We start from the raw sequence: 22,861 nt of genomic DNA, 5'->3' as shown, positions 1-22,861 counted from the left end.
CCCACAGAAACTGAAAATAAATGTGGAAGAACTCCTCAAAAATATAGTTTCATTAATTGTTATATGCAGCATGTTGCTGTGTTCAGAATATTACAGTTAATTAATATATCTTTAAAGAAAAATTGTGACTTAAGATAGGCAATTTACAGCCTACACTAGTAGGCTGTAATTTACTGCCTACGCTACTACGTATAACACACTGAGGAGATGGTTCAAAAAACTTACCTGCGATAAACATACCCTTATTGAATTGCATATAAGTACCTAATCTGATTATATCAAAACAAAGTTGCAATTACAGGAGAGTAATGTCATCACCATTTTCACATTACTACTGGAGGGTATATTAGGTAACATATGAAAAGACAAAAAAAAAAGAGTCCTTCTCCTGGACTCCCGGTACATCTGATCCTTCAGCATGTTCCTCAACTCATGCGTATAAACGACCCCATTAACCACAGTGGGACTACAAAATGTGATCAGAACTAGGAACTTTCTACCTTACTGAGCCTGTACCCTAAATCTCTCATGATTACGTTTTAAGCCACCAGACAGTGTATACAACAGCAAATACACATAAACATACTGCTATTTGTACAGGTTGCATTTGGACGTAGCTTTCATAGCTTGTAATACCTTTATGCAGAACACTGTAATAACTCATCTTTAAGGCCCATAGAAGATAACTATCCCGAAAAGCACAAGAGCATTCATACAGTTTGAACAAACTCTGTCAGAGACATGAGACTACTCTCTTACTAGAAGCACTTTTAAAATCACGCCATTATTGTGAACTTTGCCTCTCATTGCATAGCTATGTAGCAATACTGCATCAGTTTGTTACCAAATGCACTTTTAAAAAATCTGTATTACGCTTGGCATTAAGCCAAGTTCAGCCACAGTGCAAATTCAGGGATGGTCACACAGAGTTTTGTCTGACAAAGTACTACTCTGAATTTTTGGTTTGTTTTTGTTGTTTTTTCCCCCTGAATATAGAGAAATATAAAATATACATAAAACTTTTAAAGGGCTTCTGTTTACAATACAAAGTTTCACATAGGTAATGATGCAATTTCCACTGTATGTGTACTGTAGTATATAAAAAATATCATTGACTTACCCTCCTTCACTTTCGGCCTCCTCAGAGCTGGTAGTTTCTGTTGCACCAGAAGCTGTCTCAGCTTTTCTCCGCTTCGTTGCTCTGTGTGATGGGCTAATTCTCTGAACATCTCCCTTCCCTTGAAGCTCATTTCGAACAAGCTCTTCAAGCTTTGGAATAGCTTCTTTCAGAAATTTCACCTCTCTCTTCAGTTCGTCCACACTTAGTAGCAAGCCATTCAATTTTTCTAGTATCTGCAGTTGCCTTCCATGCAAAACCATTACTGCTCCTTGCTCATTAGGAGCTTCATTTTGCAAGCCCACAGAATTAAGCCTGTTACCTACATCTATGAATGCAGGTATACGCACAGCTGCAGCGGGTTTTCGGATCTTACGGTACCAAATCAGCATCAGGCTTATTCCAGCAGTCCCTGCCATTATGCCCAGTATCAGTCCTTTATTTTCGAAGGGTGACATTTCTGCGCTCTCCTAAAATTGTGAGACAACAATAACAGAGTTAAAGATGTTTTTCCCAGTCTACCCAAAGGACTTTGCTTTTAAGTCACAAAAGTGTAGGCTAGAATAATTGGCACATGCTGCATATACAAAGTTACAATACAACTCTAGCAGATTCTGCAATGAAAAGCTATGTGCTATGACAGCAAAGACAAGACGGTTCTGGGTTTGGGGAGGAGGAAACGGGGGGTGAGGGGCACACACTTCTGCATTGATACGCGTGCACGACCGCAGCCTTCACTTTTAACCTTCCCCGCATCTTGGGATTTTTTTTTTTTTTTTAAATGCGAGAAACCCACATAATCTTAATTTTCCGCCGCCGCAGAGCGGCGGGAACCCAGGCGTCAGGGCCGCATCGCGGCCCGCGCCGCCCGCAGGGGTGTCTCGCCGCCGCCCCAGCCCCACCGCCCCGAGGAGCTGCCGGAGCTCCCCCCGTCACCTCCCCGGGGGGGGACCGCCCGTCCCGCAGCCCGCCCCGGCAGGGGGGTGCCGCCGGCGGCAGCGCCAGCCCCGGGCCCGGCGCCGCCCCCGTTACGTACCGGCGGGCCGGTCCGGGAGCGTGGAGCGCGTTCGGGCCAGGCGCGGCGCCGCGCGGCCCCTCAGCTCTCCCGCCGCGGCACAGGGGGCGGCGATACCCGGATCGAGGGGGACGGGCCTCCGCCGCAGACGCCAGCCGGGCCGCCCGGGTAACAGGCCGCTGGCCTGTGGACGAGGGCGGTAGGCCGGGCCGGGCCCGCCCTGTAGCCCTGTTAGCCCCAGGGCGGACGGGGGGGAGGACCTCCGGCCTGGCCGGGACCGGAGCCTCCGGGTGTGAGGCCGGGTGGGCCGCAGCTGTGGGAATCCCGCTGGGCGGTGGGGGCTGGAGGGGGCGTCGCCTGCTGCACCTGCTTCAGACATTGCTCGAGTGCGCTGTGCAAGCGCAAATTTACCTGTGTTATGTGTCTCTCTTCAGTCTGTTGGGTGCTTGTTTTCACTGACTTAACCTTTGCTACTTCTAGGCCCTAGAGAAAGAGGATTTCCGCTGCTCTAGTGGAGACCTGAAGCTGCAAAATCAGGGAGAACCCTCCACCCAGTCACCAGGACGAGGAGTGGTCCTGGCACAAAAGCTTCATTGCCATTTTAGCCATCTAAGGGCCCAAAGCTGGTTTCACCAAAGTCCATTATGGATTGCCCAAAATCACAGAGCAACTTGGGTTTAAGAGGGTGTGGGAGATATTGTTCCTGCGTCCCATCTGAGACATCACTTTTACCAGTGACACTCATAAGACCCTTCTTTCTCCTTTAATGACAGTATTTCTTTCTGGAGCTGCCTCCTATTTCTGGCCTTGAATGGAACAAGGATCATCACAAACAACCTGCTGTGCCCATTCATCTTCCTGAAGGCTTCTGGAGGGTGGTTAGAACTTAAAAGCATAACTTAACTTAAAACCCGCCAGAACTTAAAAGCGTAAACCTCGCATTCTGTGTGAGGGCTCAAGGAAACCACTGTACCTGTGCAATGAAATAAACTGCTCCTCAACAGCTGGAATTTTCCTCAGCCATATCACTCAGAAACAAAGCAGCACAATGTAGTTCTTAAAAAACATAGTAACTACCTTTAAAAAGTGAACAAAGTGCTGTTAAAAAAAAATACCTTAAACAGCTACCAAGAACTCAAGAATTTTCAGTCTTACTGCAAATTAGCAAATGTAAATCAGTCTAATGTCTATCTTCAAACAAAGACTTTTTTTTAAAATAACTACAGCTGCTAACTAATTCTCCACTGAGAACCTGAGGATGAAACTAGCCTTATGCGAGACCAAACTACAGTCTGAGAGAAAGGTAGAAATTTGCTAAGATGGAAAAACTAATACTATTTCAGTATTCTACAGTTTTCCTAGTTACAAAAAAAAAAAAAGTATAATCTGTTCATATGTTTGTGATTTGAGTTTTTTAAACTGGTGATGGAAATCTCTCCAATTTTATAGAAAATTTACTAAAATAAAATTATTTTAAAGAATAAATTTTGCTGTAATTGTTTTAAGTTACATTAATCCATCAGCGTTTTAAAATGGGACAGGACTATGTGAATGGACTACTATCCATGCTGATAGTATTTCAAATTTTCAGGAATAGTAATAAAATTTTTTTGGAGAACCTTTGTTTTTATTCCCACTTTTCAACACCATCTGCCAAAAATCTTTCTATAAGCCAATTAAAACAGGAAAGGATTTTTAAAAGAGAATTAATCGGAGGGCAAACACAGCACAGAGCTGAACCAAAAGACTATGGATCCAAAGACCAAAGTGAGTTTTCTGAAGTGGCTCTCTCAGGCTGCAGACCTTAGACAAGGGACCTGTTTTCAAAAATAAAGGCCCAGGAGAACTGCTGTCTGCAAGCGCCTGGATGCATAGCAACCATGAAAATCAGGTCACCTGTCTGGTCCCAGACTCCTTATTTGCTTTTCACCTGTGGCCATATTACCAAGGCAGAGCAATGCAGAAGCACAGAAGTTACTGCATGCATGTAGAAACCTGACAGAACACAACAGCTTTCCAAGCTGGGGAACTAAACACGAATTTACCTAGATTTGACACAATTAAATTGGCCTAAATCTGACCTATGTTCTACAAAACGGAAAGGAACTGTTTTTAGAAAACTGCTGTTCTTCTGCATGTGTTTTTTTTCTCCTAGTTCAAAAGAAACTTTGTACCTGAAGTCCTAAAAAACATGCAAGTCCAGACCACCATCTGTTATAAAATGGTTAGCCCCGTGTATTTTTAGTATTTTTGGTGTACTTGTAGCCTTACTTCCTAAGGAGACAAAGTTTATGTCCTCAGCTTGTCTGTGTGCTGTCCTCCTGTCAGGCAATACCATGACCCTTTCTCCACCCAGTCGTAGCTCCTGAACCCATAGCTTAATTTCAGCCAATTTTGACAGAAGAAAGATGTCAAGATACCAAAGTTCCAACAAGTTTAATGAAGGTCAGCAGCTTTAGGGCACAATAAGACCCTGTGAACATCCTTCCTCCCTCCACCCCTGGCCCCAGGCAGATGTTTGGAGATGAGCTCAGCACACCAGAGCTGCAACGCTGACGCACCTGCACAGGGCACCAGCCTCCTTACAGCACTACTTGAGTAAGACCAGGCTGTGTAATTTAACTGGTCTTTTGGGAAATTTTGAACTTGGACAGTATTTTTGTGTTATCTTATTATTGAGCAATTGTGTTCAATAGTTGAGAGAACCATTACATTGTAATGGATACATGCTATCTCCAGCCAAGATGTCACCTGATTTACCAATGGTTTCGTTTCTGTATGGAAGGCATTCATATTTTCCAATTGACATAAAATTATTTAGCTGCTATTATTGTGTAAATTTTCTTTCACGGTATGCTCTTCTTTCTGAAATGTCCCCCGCCCCCAACTAGAGATTAATCTACTGCTTGTAACAAATACAGAAACTTTTAATGTGTTAGTAACACTTCATACATATTACTTCAGCAGTTGTCTTGTAAGCGTATAATCAAACCTTGTTAATAAATCACCAAATATTGTGAAAGCTTAAGTACCTTTGACCACACTTGCAACCAGCCTGCCAGAAATCCTACTGTTCTCTCAAGTCGTATCAAATTCTGCAGGATCTTTTTCTATAAAAATAAACAAAATTATATCTTACCTAAAAGGGAAGGGAAGCAGTCACTGTCAGACTTGTCAATATTCTCTGCTGCTCTTGCCCAGAACAATTGTTTGGTGCCCTTAATGAAAAATTAATAAATTGCACTTAAAAGGAGACAGGTAATAGCACACTGATCTTTTCTGTTTTGTTCAAATAAAGATATACTGCTTAGCATAGTTCCCAGAGGAGGCAAGTTATTGTAACTGTGCTCTCTTTATGTCTGTGTGTGTGCAAGTGTAACTGTAGCTCTGCATCCTCTCCAGTATTTTTGAATCTTTGTCCAATCTCAGTCAAATTCAACAGAGGAATTAACTTCTGACAAGATTCTTTGAATTAGTTGATCTTTTAAAGGAGAAAGCCCCGAATTAGTGCCCCCGCTACAGAGAAGATGGCTCATGCCTTCTTAAACAACTGAGAATCCACAAAGGAGAAAAGCATTTTGCAAGGACAGGAAAAGCTAAAGCAGATCTTACATTTTATTAGATGTGAGTGAGCTGAACTGCAAGATATAACCTGATAGGAAACCTGGCTTCATTAGCTCAACTGCACACACAACCATCTGTTTATTTATTTAGTGTGTTGATAGGATCTAGTGCTGCAATTTCAGCTAAGTACAAATGGTCACTGATACCATGGCATTTAAAAAAAAAAAAAAAAGCTGAAAAGATGTACACGCTGTTTCTGCTTCTTTGCATTTGTCTTCGTCTCACCAGCGAGTTCAAGGCCATTATCAAATATATTTATGCAAGCTACGTTAATTTTTTAGGCTAAGGTACATGATTCAATTTCCTTGATGTAAGAGAAGAAAGCTGGCAGCCCAAAGGAGTTTGTGTATGTTGGGATGACAACAATAGGGATAAATCCTCAAGGCTGCGTTAGACGTAATTCCACAGCACTGCCTGATGCCTTCACAAAGAGAAGTGGTCCTGGGAGTGCCTGGGTATACTCCAAAGAGTAAAAATATATGAATATTCATAAAAAACACAAGAGTATGTGTGAATAAACATATATTTTACATATATATGTATATATTCCTTAGGAGTCAAAACTCAAAAAGAGTCAAAGTCTTTGTAAATATGTGTGTGTGTGCGCATATGCATTCCATGTCATCCAAAGTATTTTCTTCTATTTAATGAGAATTGGGGGTTTTTTTTAGCTTACCTATTAATATGCAATTTCAGACCATATTAAAGTATTTTAAAGAGTTTTACTGTTTCCACCTCCAAATGTCAGAGTGCCCTCTCCTGAACTCCACAGATCAGTCCCTCTAGCAAATATCGCCTAATACATGGCCCTAGGATGTCTGCAATTTCACATTAAAAAAAAACCAAAACCTTCATCCAGCTGATTTGGTGTGGTTTTCCATCGTTTCTGCCCCTGTTCTGTACTAGCACTTGTGAGCTTATCAAAATTTTCCCTTCTGGTTTTAACTAAGGCTATGCGTACATTAGCCAGCAGTGGGGACCGACAGGCGTGTGTCTGTAGGCAGAACAGTGGGTGCTGAGGCCATGACACTCATGCTGTGCCCCGGGTTAACTACTGACGAGCTCCAGTCGGATGGCAGGGGCTGCCCGCCCAGTTGTGGCTGCTGTGCCTTGGGTGCGCTTCTGCAATGGATCTTCCCAAAGTGGAACTCGTGTGCCCTGAGCAAAGCTTGCCAAGCTGGGGAGACTGGTAGATTTGCCTCAGAAGTGCACACCTAACCTAACCCAACCCATTACTCTATACACACACATTTACACTAAGAGCTCGTGGTGTGGGTTACACAATTATTAAGTAAGAAAGAGTGAATGCCGGGCAGGAGGTCACCTCCCCCCAGCAGTTACTATGTGCTGGCAAAGGTGTTCCTCCTTCATTGTAGGATTATTTTTGGACAATGACAAGTGATAAACGCAGCAAAAAGCATAAGGAAAAGTGGTGAAACCACAGGAGAGCTAAGGGGAAGCAGATAGAAAAGCCAAATCAGTTACAAGATTTTTGCTATATACAATAAGACAGGATGTCTACTGTATTCAATGCACACACACATATACACTTACACAAATATATTTATATACACAGCATTCTAGTTTTGCAGATCGTTTCAAGTCTCCTGATGTGTTTTCAGCACCAGACGGGTCTGTTAAAGTGAAATGTAAATGTAGGCTTTATTATTTTAATTGCTGTTTGCACCCAGTCCTGGGGTTTAAGGAGCTTTTCCTCTGGTTCTGAGCTGCAGATTCCTGCAGACTAAAAGGTAAATAAACCGGGCAACCTTTATAAATTTTGATGAGGTGGGCTCACAAGCCTCTTGCTCATTGAGAGTTCTAGTGCTGCTACCTTGTGGGGAAAAAAGGCTGCAGCAACTTCGACACCAAGTTAGCCCTCTTGTAAAAGAGGGTATTAAGATCAATTATAAGAACGGTTATGATGGCCTTTTAAATGTTGGCATGTTTTTGCTGAGTGTTTTGTGTTGTGGTTTTTTTTTTGTAATTTAGAAATATTTCACTCAGCCTGTGTTAGTGTGATTAAACCAGTAGGTTATATGGGGAATCATTATTCAGTGTGGTTCAGATCGCGATTTGGGCTCTTTGGCTGCCTAGAATTTCGTACTGTATTTTAGCAGAAGTAACAAAATCCCTCCCAGTACATCCTGGAGTATAAGTAATACGGCTGTCTGTGAAAGCAGTGAGAATCTTTCTTCTATTGCTACTTCTTATAGATGCTATTTAAAGCTACTGCATGGTTACTCAATATGTAGTTTCGAAAATGCAAACCTAATGAACAGCTAGAAAAGCATCTCAGGCAACATTACACTATTTTTCTTAAACAGGCAGATTTTTAGTCAGAGTAGTTGTTTTAGAAGCATTTTCATTGGCACATGCTTTTATGTGCGGACGGAAATATCAGTTATTTCTGAGAACAACTGAGTAAGATTCCAGCCCTGAGAAGAAATTGTGCCAACAATTGAAACATGTTTTTCTGTTTCTTGTTTTGTTTTCCAATTTTCAAATGCACATGCAAATACAGATTAGTAGGTCAACAGGCACATTAAATACTTGACACACTTCTGTTGCATACTGATATAATCCACTTTAGCAAGTTCCTAAGCAGTTTTTCAAGATCATCCTTCTTCATAAAGGAGGTACTTTGTGTTTTACTCAATAGCCTTGGATTGGGAAAGTGGGACTTAATCAAGCAGAACACATAGAGAAGTCAAAGACAGAAATGGAAGAGTTTGCCCCAGAGCCACCAAAATTAAAAATAATGTCAAAGCAATTTGTTTTAATTTCAATGACGGGCAGATTATGTCTGTCACTTTTTAAATAGAATGAAGATGCAAAGGTTGGTTTGGTCTTACAGTTATTTTAAAGGCAAGAAAACATTTTCCAGAAGTATAATACTCCCATTATAATAATGGGAAAATATGGGATATCTTCCAGATGCAAAACAATCCTTTTTGACCCTTCTATTTTTTTTTTAAATGAATTTAAAATGTTTTTAAAGTTTTAAAGGAGTCTATAGATCTATATTTCTCACACAACTGAAAGCCCTATTGTGCAAGAACTTTGAAGTAAGGATAAAATCTAGCACTACACTCTGAACAAGTCTGATACAGATCAAGAGTTAGTCTGAAAAGACAATAGGGCGTGAGGCAGTAAATGATGTAGATAAGGTATCAATTTCACTATTTTGCATCAGATCCTGATTGTAAAATGCAGAAAGAATGCTAAAAATGTGCTTATTTTTTAACTTACTGCAGTGTTCTCCTAAATGAGGGTGCAAATGGTGTTTGTAAATATGCAGAATAGGAAATCTGTTTGATCTTAAGGTACTCTCTACTCATTTGTGTTAGGCTGCAAACTAATGTTGGGCAATAACATTTGAATCTTCCTTGATATTTTTATCAAAAACAGCATCATGCCAGTATTAAGTGTCATGATGCAATTATGCCCTTGGGCCATCATGTTTGGAACTGCTGATGAGAGCCTGCAAGTGGGAGTTTGGTGGGCAAGGTGCGACGGCGCAGCAATGAGCAGCACCAGGCTAGGAAGGTCAGGGCGCAACTCAGGTACTGGTTGGCTCCAAGGCGATGTATGAATCAAATGCCTCCCCATAACCTGCTGTGGCTCCCTCCGTCCCTGACAGAGAGCCTTTTGCAGGGGTAGTTTGAGGCACATGGTGGCCCACATGATTACCCCGAGGACCCACCATCCTGAGGACGACACCTACCTCACGACCACACCGCACCTTGCCATTTGGCACTGTTTCTTCGCCTGAAACGTCTGCCAGCACCAAAATGGGCAATGGCCAGCTCCTGCCCCGGGGTGCTGGTACCAGGGACCCGGGCCTAGCTGGTAAGCCAAGCGCAGGTGGCAGGGGGGAGGCAGGGGTACCTGTGCTAAAGCAGATGCCTGGCACAGAAGCAAACCGGAGCACGCTAGCCATGGGCCTGCAAACCACAACTATCAGAGGAGCTGGGTTACAAAACAGCCTTGCAATGAAGTGCTGCCTGGTCTTCAGAGGGCATGCGACCTGTGTGAGAACAGAGGCACGAAGGGTGTCTCCCTGAGACAGCAGGGGACTGGAACCCATGGCCCTCGGGTCCCTTTCTGGTTCTACACCATGTACGGTGCCACACATGCTGTACATGCTTCCCGGGCAGGAGGCGCACGGAGCCCCCCGTGGTTTCCCCAGCTGCCCCAGCCTCTCCCCACACGCAGCAGGCTCTGGGAAACGCCCTGAGGCCGAGCAGGGACTCACCCTCCTCGGACGGACGCGGCCGCAAGGCTGCCTCCAAGCGACACGGTGTATTGTCACCTGAGAGAAATCCCCCTCCCGCCTCCCCTCGGGGGGGAGAGGGGGAGGGGTGCCCTGAGGACGCGGCCGCGGCGCAACGGCCCCACTGGGTGGCGCGCGAGCCCCGTCGCCCAACGGCCGTCGGGAGGGGGCAGAGCGGCGGGAGCGGCCGCCCTCCCCCACGGAGCCCGGCGGGGCCCCGGGGCCGCCCGCGGGGGCCGGGGAAGCGGGCAGGCGGTGACACGCGGCCTAGGGGCCGCCCCGCGGCCTGGGCGTTTTCCTGGGGGTTCCCCCACGGCTCCCGCCGAGGCCGGCGCCCGAGCAGCCCCGCCGTGCGGCGCCGTCTTAATCAAACTGCGCCGGTGCGCGGCGGGCGCCGCAGCGGGGGTGGGCTCTCTTCGAGAGGGGCCGGTGATGGCCCTGGAAACGAGCGCGTTTATACTGAAGGAAAAGCACACGGACACACACCCCCCCTTTTCCCCGGTGTTCCTCGCTTGTCCGGGTGCTTCGCGGTGCATTTCAGGGGGGGCAAATGGTGGCAGCGGCGGCGTGCCTCGCGTTCCTGCTGCCCCGGCGATAGGTAGGAGGCCTCACGCCAGAGTCGTGAGATCCCTGGTCAGTCCCGACAGAATGGGGCTGAGGTACTCATTATTTGTTGTGTTCTGTGGCTGGCTGTAGGTCCAGTTGTGGAATCCCCTGTGACGGCTGGGGCAGGCTGGGGGCCCAGTGGTACCCGCTGATCCCTTAGCTTGGGTCAAGCCTGGAGCCTGGCCTGTAAAGTTTTGGCATCAGGAGATGGAAATATGAACAAACAGGCAGGTTAGGCTTTGGTTTTCACTAGTTCTGTCTAAGAAGAGGTGAGGAAAGTGAGATCTGAGGTCTGGAAAAAGGAAAACGAAATGAGGGAGGACAGAAGAACGGTCAGTGGAAAACGAAGGAGCTCGAACAACAGCTTACTGCCACCCAAAGCAGGTGTCCTATTCTTCCCTGTGCTTTTACACCCTCCCTTGCACCAAATCCAGTGTTCACTGGGTCGCTCAGCTCACTGACTTGGCTGAAAACCACTTTTTGGTTGAGTTAATTTTCCGCCAGATTGGTGGGTTGAATCAGCTCAGGGCAGAGCCCAGTGTGAGAAAAGAGGCAGGACCACATGGCCAAGAGCTGGAGGAAAAAGATGACTGACTTGACTCATCTCATGGAAGTGTGTCTTGAGAGTGCACCACGAAATGGGACTGTAATAGTAGAAAGGGTACTAGATACAAATGGAGAAAGGAAAGACAGCACTTAACTGCTTGTATCCTGTACCTGTACTACAGGGAGAGTAACATATCTCAGGACTAGTCAAGAGAGCAGCAGAGATTTTTGTGATGTTTATTCTTGTTTCTAGTGCAGACCCAAACGAGTAATTCTCATGGTGTGGCTCTGTTTAAGTTGACCCTTAATGAGAAAAATTCAGCTCAGAGTGTTGTATCCTTTGAGTCTTAGGGAAAAAAAAAATCAAAGAGAAGTGGAAGCAGCAGAAGAGATGCTCAGAAGTGGAATAATCACAAGTGAAAACTAGAGGTAAAAGCAAAGAAGCAAGAAATAAAGGAAGGTGGAGAAAGCGTAAAATTTTACATGCCAAGAGAGCTTGTCTCTGCAACAAAGGTGACCATGACCTGGATTCCTTCCTCCTGAATTTAAGTGTGCAATCAGGGTACATAGGTATAGATTTCCTGTAACTTTTGCAGACAGAAAGGCCCCTTCAAAGGATAACAGATCTTCTAGATGGATATCAGTAGTTGTCCGTCTGCTTCAGACTGTAGACTGCTGAATCTTGCTCTTAGGTCTCTAGGGTGTGCTGACCTCTGCCTGTTGTAGGACATCCTTGTCATGGAAATTATTGGAGACATATCTTTGGATTGCATTATATGGGAGGCCAGCCCATGTGATCATCACTTGCTCTTTGGTCTTAAAAAGGATGACTTTATTTTCAACCTTTGGCAAGATGTCCTGCAATCTATTTTGAACCGAAACAGGAGGATGAGCAGAAAATCACGAAGCTGTGATAGCTTCCCTGCTTATCTTGGCTGCCTTTTCCCAAAGAGTTATACTGAACAGCAGTCTGGTCGAGCAAAGAAGCTTGACCAGTATTTTTTTTAAAAAACATGGGTTTCTCTGTGCATTTTTTTGCATCTACATCCTTTTAGATATATTTTTTAATCTCTTTGAGGCAATGGCAGTTCTTTTATCTATGATGGCCCTAAGATCATAATCAGTGTTTAACAGTAAAGCATAGTAAAAATTAGCTCAAACCGAACTGGAAAACAGCATAGTTGTAGGCATTGTAATTTAAAAAGTAAAGTTACTACTTAGATTCTAGTTCATTTTCTTTGTAATATCTACATCCAAATACCATGAGAAGGTGAGAAACATGCACTAAGCACAAGCTTTGTATTTTCATCATGTTTCACTTTCTAATATATGGAAAAGAGTAGTGCATGGAGAGTTGCAATGTAAAGAAATAATATGATAATTGATTTGTTGCTGAAGCTGAGCCAGCAAAGCCACAGTAACACTTTAACAATATTACTCATCAGGAGCAATGTCCTGATTCATTTTAAGAGCCTGGTTTACTTGGTGATATTTTTGGACACAGTAATTTTAGTAGCTCTGCGTACTTCAGATAGACGCCATTGTCCAGCTTGGCTATAAACGCATTTCAGTCAGCTAAGGTAACAAGTGCATTTTATTAAACAATGGGGTGTTTAATAAAAAAAGTATATACTTCACGGAAAAAAAATAGCAGGACAATTCACTTTTCTCTTAAATTCAAAGAAGGACTATGACTCTAATAAGAAGCAGAACTTTTTATCAGAGGACAACGGTGTTGCATAAAACCCTTTATTTAAAGTCCATGGCAAGGTATGTGCATTGTTTTGGCGGTCACGCTAGTGTGAATACACATAGTTAATTCTGGAGGGAATATCTGACATTTTGGAAGTGTATTAGTGGTTGGGCTGTGGCAGCCAGGACTGCAGACCTGTCGTAATGCCAGGTCTCCCAGGGCCCTGCGCCTTCCCTGTGTGAGAATCTCTGTGCCATTTTGCCTTTCTCATTTGGAGCAGCAGTAGCACCACAGAGCAGAGCTGGCTGGAAATTTCTGACAGAAAATTTCTCCATTGGTCAAAAACCCAAACTGTAATTGACAGATTTCTGAGCAGCACATTGGCTGTGGCAGAAGCCAGGTGGGATCCCAAGCTGCCTGCTTCCCCTGCAGGCTCACTTAGCTTCCTCTGTCAGCAGTCTGCATGCTTTCTGGGCTTCTTGACAACTCAGCAGGGAAGCTACCATGGGTCAGGGAGCCTGTGAACCTGAGAGGTGGGGCTGGGATCAAACCCACATTTCCATTGTAATCCCACTTTGGATGGATAGTCTTCCAGAAATGTGGGAGAGAAGTTTTTGTTCCCCAAGGCTCCAGTGAAAGGAAAGAGCTGTCAGTCTCCTATTCCAGAGCACCTCAGGCAATGCCAACAGCAGAAAGAGCATCCATCCTTCTCCAGCCCAGAAGCAGCATCACGAATAAGGTGCTCTAAGGAAAATGAGGCATCCTCTCTTCCCTTTTTGAGGTGCAGCGGCGGATCCATCGACTTCTGATCACTCCATCAGCTACACGGGACTGTCGCTGCTGTGCTTTTCCATTCCTGGCACAAAACATTTTCCATGGGGATCCAGTTAACGGACACCTAACCCAGACCAGTGAGTGAGGGGAGGAAACACAGAGGGCAATTGATGGTTCCCAATTACTGTCCTTAGGCTGAGAAAGGCACTAGTGCACCCTGGCTGCTGCCTCAGCGATGCTTAGATCCTGTTTGAAACTCTCCTTTATAACTGCTAGACATCTACAGTTTTTAAGCAAGCAGTGAAATGCTCAACAACCTTTTGGCATGAATATTTTTAGGCTCTCAACCTGTTAGTAGCCATTCTTCAATATAGCTCTAAGCATGTGTATTTCCTTTACAATAAATGCAACACAATAAATTAGCTAGACAACGCGTGGTGATTCTGCTGCTCTTCACTGTAGGTTAGAAACTGTTCTACAGTGAATTTAACGAGCTCAGAGAACTCTGTGTCACGTAGACTTCAGAACAGCTCACATCCTAAAGTCTTTATTCAGGTCCTGATTAAATGAACTGCACAGGCATAAATCTATCTAACATCATGGCCTGCTGAATTTAAGTTCCAAGTCTTGCTCAGGCACACTATTCAGGGAAGTTAAAACTGGGCTGCAGCTTTTAATCTGTTGTTTCAAGTCAGAATTCTTACACCTGTGAATAAAGCCTATTATCACTTTCTCTTTTCATACCTTTTAGTTCTCTTCAGTTTTTCACAGTCATCCGTAATTTATTTTACCAGGTTTTGTAGAAGAAAACAGAGCAGGACAGCCTTGTAAGTCATCTGGTCAAGAGGCAGAATTAAACTTGTCACAACTAAGTGATTTGCCATAAAATAGCGAAAATCACATTAATCTTTCACTGATTCCATTTTAGGTTGTGAGAAAAGAGGTGAATATTTTTTTAAGTATGTCTTCTGTACACAATACCAGAAGGTTAAATATGTATTTTCTTCTTTGTAAATGAGTCCAAGCTTCTGGCTACAGTCCAGCAGACATTTTTCTTTGTCCATTAAGGCAATCTCCTACACAGTTTACCAGGGGAGGATGAAATTCCTCAAGCTGTCTTATAAACATTCATCACTGAAATCACGCTCCTAATTTCAAGAACAGCAGACAAAATTTAAGACAGCTCTACATTGGCTGTGCTTTACAGATGGAGACTATAGAATCAGGAGGGAACCAGTAAAGCCAAAGACCAAATAATCCGCTGTGAAAAGGTTAAATAAGACAGTTTTCCATCACTAAGAGTTTTGAGGCTTGGTGAAAGTAGGAAAAAACTCATTCTGTCACTCCAAACATGACAAAGTAATACTTAGATGTCAAATGAAAGATTCTGAGAAAGGATCTTTTTTTCTCTTTTGAAAAGTCTTGGTTCTTCCCTGTAGCAGCACTTGACAGAGACAGCCCGCAAGTACTTCAAAGCCACGTATTCTATATTTTCTTTTTAAGAGCTCTAAAGAATCTTCCTGTTGTTTCTCTGTCTTTCTCTTGCTCACGTTCATTCCTCTTGAGAAAAGAGATGGTGGCTGAAATCATGGTCCTGTCGAGACCATGGCACTCAGTGGGCAGCTCTGATTTTAACTTGGCCTGCGGTTCACCAAGGAGCCGAAAACAGACAGTGCTGACAGCAGCTCCCGCAGGCTTCTGGGCAGGGAGACTCTCTTTATCAGCCCACCTTCCTGTCTTCCTTTTCAGCTGCAATTTACTCCCTTCTCTGCCAGTCTCCGTAATTAGTGCAGAGGATTTGTTTGTGTATAGCCTAATAAATTGTAATCACCTTAGATATAGTGCTTCCCCAGGCTCAGACCTTTTGGTCTCCAATCACATCCCGTGCCAAGTACTGGGTGGGAGGATTGGGCAAGGATTTCCTATGTACTGCTGTCACCAGCAATGGGGAACTCGGACTTCTCTTCCTCATTTAGGCCTGTGCTAAGGACTACCACCATTAATGAATTATTTCCTTTATGAAAACATTTCATAAAATTCAATAGGGATAAAGCCAGAAAGCAATCAAAAACCTAAACAAGTTAATACAGAACTTCCAAAGCATTTTAAAAGTAAATTAAAACTTCTTAGAGTCTGTGTTTTTGTGACGAAACCTATGCAACTCATGAAAGGCATATTTTTCTAGAAAAATAATAAATTATAGGAAACTCCAGAAAGGTCTCTTAAAATGCTGACAGCAAGAGGCTGATGGGGTGGGATTTGGGATTCTCTGGACCTACTGTGAGTGTGTGAATACCAGCCTCTCTGCCACTGCAGGCTGCATCTGGTTTTCCAAGAGTTACGTTTTCTGCAGCATCGCTGGCAGGTTTCTGGTGTGTGAACCTAGTGAATCTGGAAGCCCCATTGGGCTGTAACTTATGCAGAAGGCTGCACTGAGTCCTGGCAAGCCCAGTCCTCCAGAATTTAACAGTGCAATAGAAGGAAATATGCCAAACCGTCTACCTGAACTACTATTCCCTCAACGCATTCCTCTGTGGTGTTTCTTGGCTGGCTGCTCGATCCCTCAGCTCTAGAAGTGAAAAAAACCCTCGTGCTTGAAGTTGTATTTCTCACAACCCTTTCTGTAGTATATGTGGCAAAAATACCCCAGAATACTATAAAAGTTCCATTTTCCAAAACGAAACAAAACCTGAGAAACAATTGTCTTTTCCTAATATCATTATGTTGGTGTATTTTTAGTTAATGCTCAAGAGTAGCAGATGAGTGCTTATGAATTCAGATACAAATATGTGAAAATCAGAAGCGCATCTTCAGACATTTAGGTTTTCAATTTTTGCTTTGATTGAGGTATTGCAAAATTAAGACTTTGAATATGTTACCTTTTAAAGCAGTCTTAAATAGAAAAGGTTTTTTTAGGCTAATACCACAAATCTAAAACCACAATTTTACCCTGTTTCGTTATAACCACTCACAATTCTTTCTTCACTGTGGGTGATTTGTTCAAAATCCCATCAACTGCAACAGTCCTCCGCAGTGGATCTCTGTTTATGTGGCTGTTTAAAGCAGATAGATACACAACTTTTAGCGTGACATTGTGATCCTACGGAAACAGAGGAGCTTAGCACAGGAAAAGATCCAACATACAACTGGCAAAGAATTATGGAGGTTATTTAAATTGTGTTTTCATAGTTTACGTATGTTGCTGACTACAATCTCTGCTACAGAAAGTAGAGAGGTTTCTGTGTTTGCCTGCTTGCCGTGTCACAAGAGAACAGCCTGCGTTGGTCGGGTCATGAAAGTCAGTCATGTCAGTCAATGGGAAAATGCAGGGCAGGTTTCCTGGAAATGACAGAATTGATATTTTTGTAAACTGTGGAGTATTTCAGATTCCAAGAGTATGGAGCTGTTGTGTGTTTGTAATTCTTTTAGTGAGTATTATAAACAATGAAGGTTGTTTCCAACAGAAATAGTGTTTATCATGAATATTTCTTACCTGTATGCTAGCTGTGTACCGAGCAGCAAGTTTTGACAGGGTAGCAGTCACAGCACAATGGTTGATATGCACAACATGCCACTGTATCTAATGTACATAGTGTATAAGCATCAGCTCAGCAAGGAAAGAGAGGAATTTAGAAGTAATTTTGCTCTATATATTTGTGGGCTCTTTTGCTTTGTCTTGACCAGACAAACGAAAGCAAGGAATGCTATTACTAGTCAGCTAATGATTGTCACTGGTAACTTCTACTATCCCACAGATTTATGTCAAGGTAGTTTCACATACATAAAATTCCAGCTCTGTGTTTTTCTTGTCCATAAAGTAGATATTTCTTCCAAATGTCCTGTGCACAAATGACCTTAATAGGTCATAAAACTTGAGTTACAATTCCCTATATTTCATGGTGCTATTGGATGTAGCAGAGTCCTTACACTCCTGTTGGAGTGAAAGGATTCCCTTCACTGTCTTCAACAAGCCTTAGATCAGACTCCAGCTTGCTTAGCACATTATTTCAGGAGGTCAGTGACTTTCCTACACTTCAGCCTCTCTTCCTTTTGGAAAGCTAATTAATTTATAGGCCTTTAGAATCTCAACTATTGTTTTAGGAGAGATTTTGGGGGGTTTTGTTTGTTTGTTTTAAATCCTGGCATTGCAGTATGGGTTGTTCATAGACTAAGAAGACCCTCGTGTTTATAGGCCTCTTGAGGAAACTGAATCACGAGTCTTCCATAAAATACAATCAACTTTTTAAATTACTCACTGATATAAGATTTTAACTAAACACAGAAAATACCCCACAGGGCCTTATCGTGGTCAGCTTGGCTTCTGTGCTACAAAAACATCCTCAGCTCTTCAAATATGCCAATAAACTTCCCCTGAGAGGCAGACTTCAGCAAATAAAGCCCTCCACTCAGGCTACTTCACCAATGTTTGCTTGTTAGACTTTGGATGAAAGAGTCAAAAATTTCTCCACTGAACCAACAAGCTGCTGGAGGAGCTCAAACTGCTATGAGCATGGGAAAGCAGAGCAGCTGAAGCCATAAAGATAGGATTTGGGACACGGTGATGTCACAGCCTAGCATCCAACATTTTTTAGTACGCAAACAGGAAAACATTCAAACTCCAGAACCCTTCTAGCAGCCAAGCAGTTCTGCTGTAACATGGATGTCACAGGGGAGTTTTTTAATAGACTTGCTATACTGAGCCAAGCTGAGGTCCTTAGAGAGTTAGGAGAGAAGTGGAACATGCGCATCTGGGAACTAAACCAAACCAATACCGATACTTTAATGGTACAAGGCTTTCACTTGCTATCACATATAAAGGAGGCGTACATTGTTTTAATTCTTTTAAAAAGATCACATTGATTCTCCAGACAATTGTATTACACATAGATACATACAGAATAAAAAGATTCAGTGATGGATATCAGATGATAGCATCAATAACCAGAATAAAAGAAAGTTGGTCCCTAAAGTAATATATTATTCTTCTTTGAATAAGAGTAAGCTAGAGAAAGTAGTATGTTACTAGCCACTTCTGAGGTGATAAAAAGGTGGTTGAATACATCCACAGTGTAATGATGTTCAGATGGGATACTGGGAAACGGAACTGGTCAGGAATGAGCAATTAGTTCAAAGAATGAAAACATAAAAATGTGGTTAGAAACATAGAGAACATTTTAAAAACTGAATTTGTTTTCTACAAAAAACTTTCTTGAGAAGAAAATACCTTCTTTTTTAAAGCTATTTATTTGGAATAGACTAATACAGCAGTAGTTCAGTCTAAGGACAGCAGCTATTAAATTCCCAACAAAGGTGTAATAGCAAATGCATATCTGCTATTAGATGCTAAGAAAAATAAATATATGACAGTAACAACTAACTGATTAGTGTTTCCGAGGAAGGAGAGCTCTGCGGGCCCCCTCGAGCCTAAGAGAACTCCGGAGGTAGGGGTACACTGTGCCCAGTGCTCTCTCCTTTCCACTTGTGCCCTGTGCTGGCCATGACACCACTGACATTCTGCCATTATTCTTTGTTTATAAGTCATCAAAAAATTATTTGAAAATTACGTTGATTTCACTTTTGGTTTAGAGCTGCAGATATGTTTGCTACTTATCTCCAGAGAAGATGATTTGAGGGAGTAGTGGCTTATGGCATTTGGCTTTCAAATATGGATCCTTTTACTCATGATTTGAAATTGATCTAGATGGTCTTTGAGGGTCCTAACCAATGTAGGTCTTTCTATGACTCTATGAAAATTTCTAATTATAAATAAAATTTAAGGAATGTCTGTACAACTTATAAACACTCATTACATTTATAAAGCTGTTGAATTATGGAAGACCTCAGGATTTGTGCTATTCTGCATTTGTTAGTAGGGTACGTACTGTGTGTCCCTGGACTTGCTGAATCTGTTTGTACCCAAAACCAAGCATTGCACCTTCGTGTTGTCTTTTGACTACTCAGCCTGGGGCTGACTTAATACTCCGGAGTGGACAGTGGCCCAGGCAGCCGGCACTCGCCTGGAAATCCAGACTGCCTGGATCAGTTCCAGCCACCAGGCAAATCTGTGCCCCTCATACATCACACAAAAATTTTCAACTGGCAGATTTTGGTGGTAACTTATTTAGGTCGAAGCAGGTTTGGACAAGCATTTAACAGAACTCCTTCTGACTTGCCACTTTGCAGGGGGGCTAGTGTTAGCAGAAGAAAAAAACCCCAACAAATTCAGAACAAAAAAACTATTACATGTTTTCTTCTTGTGCTAGCTTTTACAAACCAGAGCCAAAGACCACCACAGTGATGGGAAAACTGGAGCAGGAAAATACATCTAGAGTTGGGTATTTGGGTTGCTAGTTGAAGTCTGAATGTGCTCCACGCTACTGCCTAAGTGCTTGGGGAGCTCATACACACCTGAGTGCAGTGGCAGAGCTGGGTAAAGCTGCCTCTAAAGTTTGTGCTGGGAGACTGCTGCCTGGGCTTGTGACAAAGGCTGCCTTGCAGAAATCAGGAAGACTTGTAACAGTGTGCTTTTTTCACTAACAGCACAATTTCTCTTTCACTCATGCAGAAAAAATTCAGTTTCGTACTCCATATTTAGTAAAACTTGAGAGGATCAGTTCCCAAAGGGGCTGTGGCCGCCACCTGCCGCTTCAGCTACCTGAATTCAGCCCTGGAATCCCCAAGCAGCTTTTCCAATGCACCTGCCAGGGGAGGCACCGGAGTTGTCTGCCTGCCTAAATTACTGCCTCTCAGCATGTCATAACTACCGAGGTGCTGATATGTCCATGCTGTTACATGTTTAAGCCCTTCTTAAACAAGCTATTAGCAGATCTACTTGGCCTGCAGGTCTGCTTCTCCAGGCATTTTCTGTTCGCACTGTCGCAGGGCTGACACGCTGTTCCTGGCAAAGGTGTTTCCTCCTGATTCATCTAACTAGTGCAACCTCTGGAAGATAGGAGAGTCTGCCCACAAAGAAAGGGACGCTCAGGGTATGTAGAATAACCAGCACCCTTCTCACAAAGGGAAAAAGAACGGCGGTACCCTCTTCTCATGAAAAGGGTCTGACTTATTCTTGGTACCTGTGCTGAGGGGAAGGCACATGGTGATAAATATTGAGATGTAAATGCATCCAGCCAGCACAGAGTTAGGTCCCCACCTGCCCCAGAGCCTTTCCCTGCCCCTCAGCACCTTCCACTAGCTTTGCAATCAAGTTTCAACTTCCAAGAGACTCCCAGGACTCCTTACACAGTGTCTGACAAGGTATCCAGGTACTAATGGGGAGCAGCGGATCCCCTCTGTGCTGCTACCTGTTAGTGTGGGACACGAGAGGAAATGTGGGCAGGGAAAGCTGGGGGAGCACAGAGAACCCCTCCCAGCCCATTTGACAGCCTGAGTTAGAAAACTGAAATGCATGCTTTGCAAGAGAGAGGTTTCCTTCCTACAACGTTGGAATAAAGACCTCCTTAGCAACAGATTGCTTTTAACGCAAGTACTTTGCTCAGGCTGGGTGTGTATACCTTAGTGAGTAAATGGAGCCTTTTGTGCGTACATGCATGTGATAGTTATTTAAGTGCATAGTGACCGAATCTCAATAAAGGTCCATTGCAATTCTCTTAACCCAGGTGAAGTTGTAACAGCCGGCATTAACAGAGAATTTGCCTACACTTGTTTTCCCAGGCAGCAACAGACAGAGGCAGCATATCACAACTCTTCTGTCATGAAAGAAAATACTCCACTTTTCCAAGTCAAAATCAGACTTTCTTTCCTCCTCCTGTATCTTCTTTAGGAATAGGCTCATGTGAAGAAGTTCTTGAGATGTTTGGATCCTGGAGGCTTGTTCAGGCCCATTTTGGGTCCTCCTGAGAGGAGGTTCAGAGGTTCTCTTCAGCTTCTTATAAAAATCTCATCAAACTGAGAGGAGAGGTGGGCCAGTTTCCTCCCTCAGCTGAATTCCCCTCTTTCCTCTTCTGCATTCTGTGGTCGTAGCATATTTCCTAAAACGATGCTGTGTGCTTTACTTTTTAAGTGGTCTGCATCACATGTGACATGAGCAAGCACAGCACTCAAGACTAACGTGCAAGTCAGGCGTCCCCAGGTATTGGTTTGTGCAAACACTGAATCCATTCACACCTGCAGGATATTTTTCACCCTCAAGACAGACACATGCGTGTTTTTGGAAAACCTGGCCTTTCATCTTTTCCAAACTATCGAGAATAAGCATCAAAAGATTTTAACCTATGTTTACTGAGCCACTATCCCACAAATGATTTGTAGCTCAGTTTACGTACCCTCCTTACAGTCTTAAGGCTTTCTAGATGGAAGCAACCCTGGCCTTGCCAACGAGTGTTATATGACATGACGCGTTTGTGATGTTGGGTTAACCTTCAAAGAAACTGGACTGAAATCATGTAACTATTTTCATTACAGCCTCCACCTGGACTGACATCACAGTCTCACATAATAAACAAGAGCCCTGTCCACTAAACCCTTTCAAGCTTTATGTTTTAATGAAGTTTTCAGTTTATGTAAAGATTTTGGTGAAAATCCACTTTAAAAAAATCACACTGTGAGTGCCTTTATGTTTGTGGGTTTCCCTTTCCCTTGATCGTATTTTATTTTGTTCTGCTTTCTTTACTAATTTTGCCAAAACTAACTTATGCAGACTTTGGTTTGCTTTACTCCCAGGTTTCTACTTCTAACATATGATTTTTAAAGGTTTTAAAATTTGGACTCAAGAATAAATGTCTCAGGTTTTCAAAGCCGGAGTAATTTGCTTTAGCAAGCTGGTGTATTGCACCTGTATCAGCTTAGTGGCACAAAACTTCTTTAGGGAATTTTTCATTAGAGATTTTTCATTTTATTTTCATTCAGACATCAGAATGAGAGCCTAGCCAAGAACTGAAAAGACTGATTAAACTTTAAATAGTTTTACTAATAATACCGAGGAGGAATGGGCTGCATAAAGGATTTGCTTGCTGTGCGCTTGGCCAGTATGAGTGCTCTACTGTTATTACCCAAATTCTTCAGACTTGTGTTCAGCACTCAGTGTGTGCAAAAAAAATAAAGTATCAGAAATTTTAGCAGATAAGGCATGGGTTCAAACTATGGCCTGAGGGGAAATATGCCACTTTATTTAAGCTGCAGAACTGGCTGATATGTCTGAGAATCATAAAACCACAGCCATAATTGGCAATACATGCTGATACCTTTGTG

At 43.1% G+C, this 22,861-nt stretch overlaps 1 protein-coding gene across 3 annotated transcripts in view; it reads right to left on the bottom strand.

Annotated features, from left to right (window-relative positions):
- Positions 1 to 5,350, bottom strand: part of RMDN2 (regulator of microtubule dynamics 2) — a 58,933-nt gene extending 53,583 nt beyond the window's left edge. The window contains exons 1-2 of one of the 3 annotated variants that reach the window (XM_054196195.1): positions 5,272 to 5,350; positions 1,121 to 1,587 (exon numbers count right to left, since the gene is read on the bottom strand). In XM_054196195.1, coding sequence (XP_054052170.1) covers positions 1,121 to 1,575 — 455 coding nt within the window. In that variant the 5' untranslated portion in view covers positions 1,576 to 1,587; positions 5,272 to 5,350. Of the gene's footprint in view, positions 1 to 1,120; positions 1,588 to 1,913; positions 1,933 to 2,153; positions 2,309 to 5,271 lie in introns of those variants that run through there. The other 2 variants (XM_054196194.1, XM_054196196.1) reach the window with 2 other exon arrangements.
- Between the last annotated feature and the right edge of the window lie 17,511 nt (positions 5,351 to 22,861).

Source organism: Rissa tridactyla, chromosome 3 (genome assembly GCF_028500815.1).
Source record: "Rissa tridactyla isolate bRisTri1 chromosome 3, bRisTri1.patW.cur.20221130, whole genome shotgun sequence".
Classification (NCBI taxonomy): Eukaryota; Metazoa; Chordata; class Aves; order Charadriiformes; family Laridae; genus Rissa; species Rissa tridactyla.
Note: the sequence above shows the minus strand (reverse complement) of the source record. Positions and strands in the feature narration are given on the sequence as shown.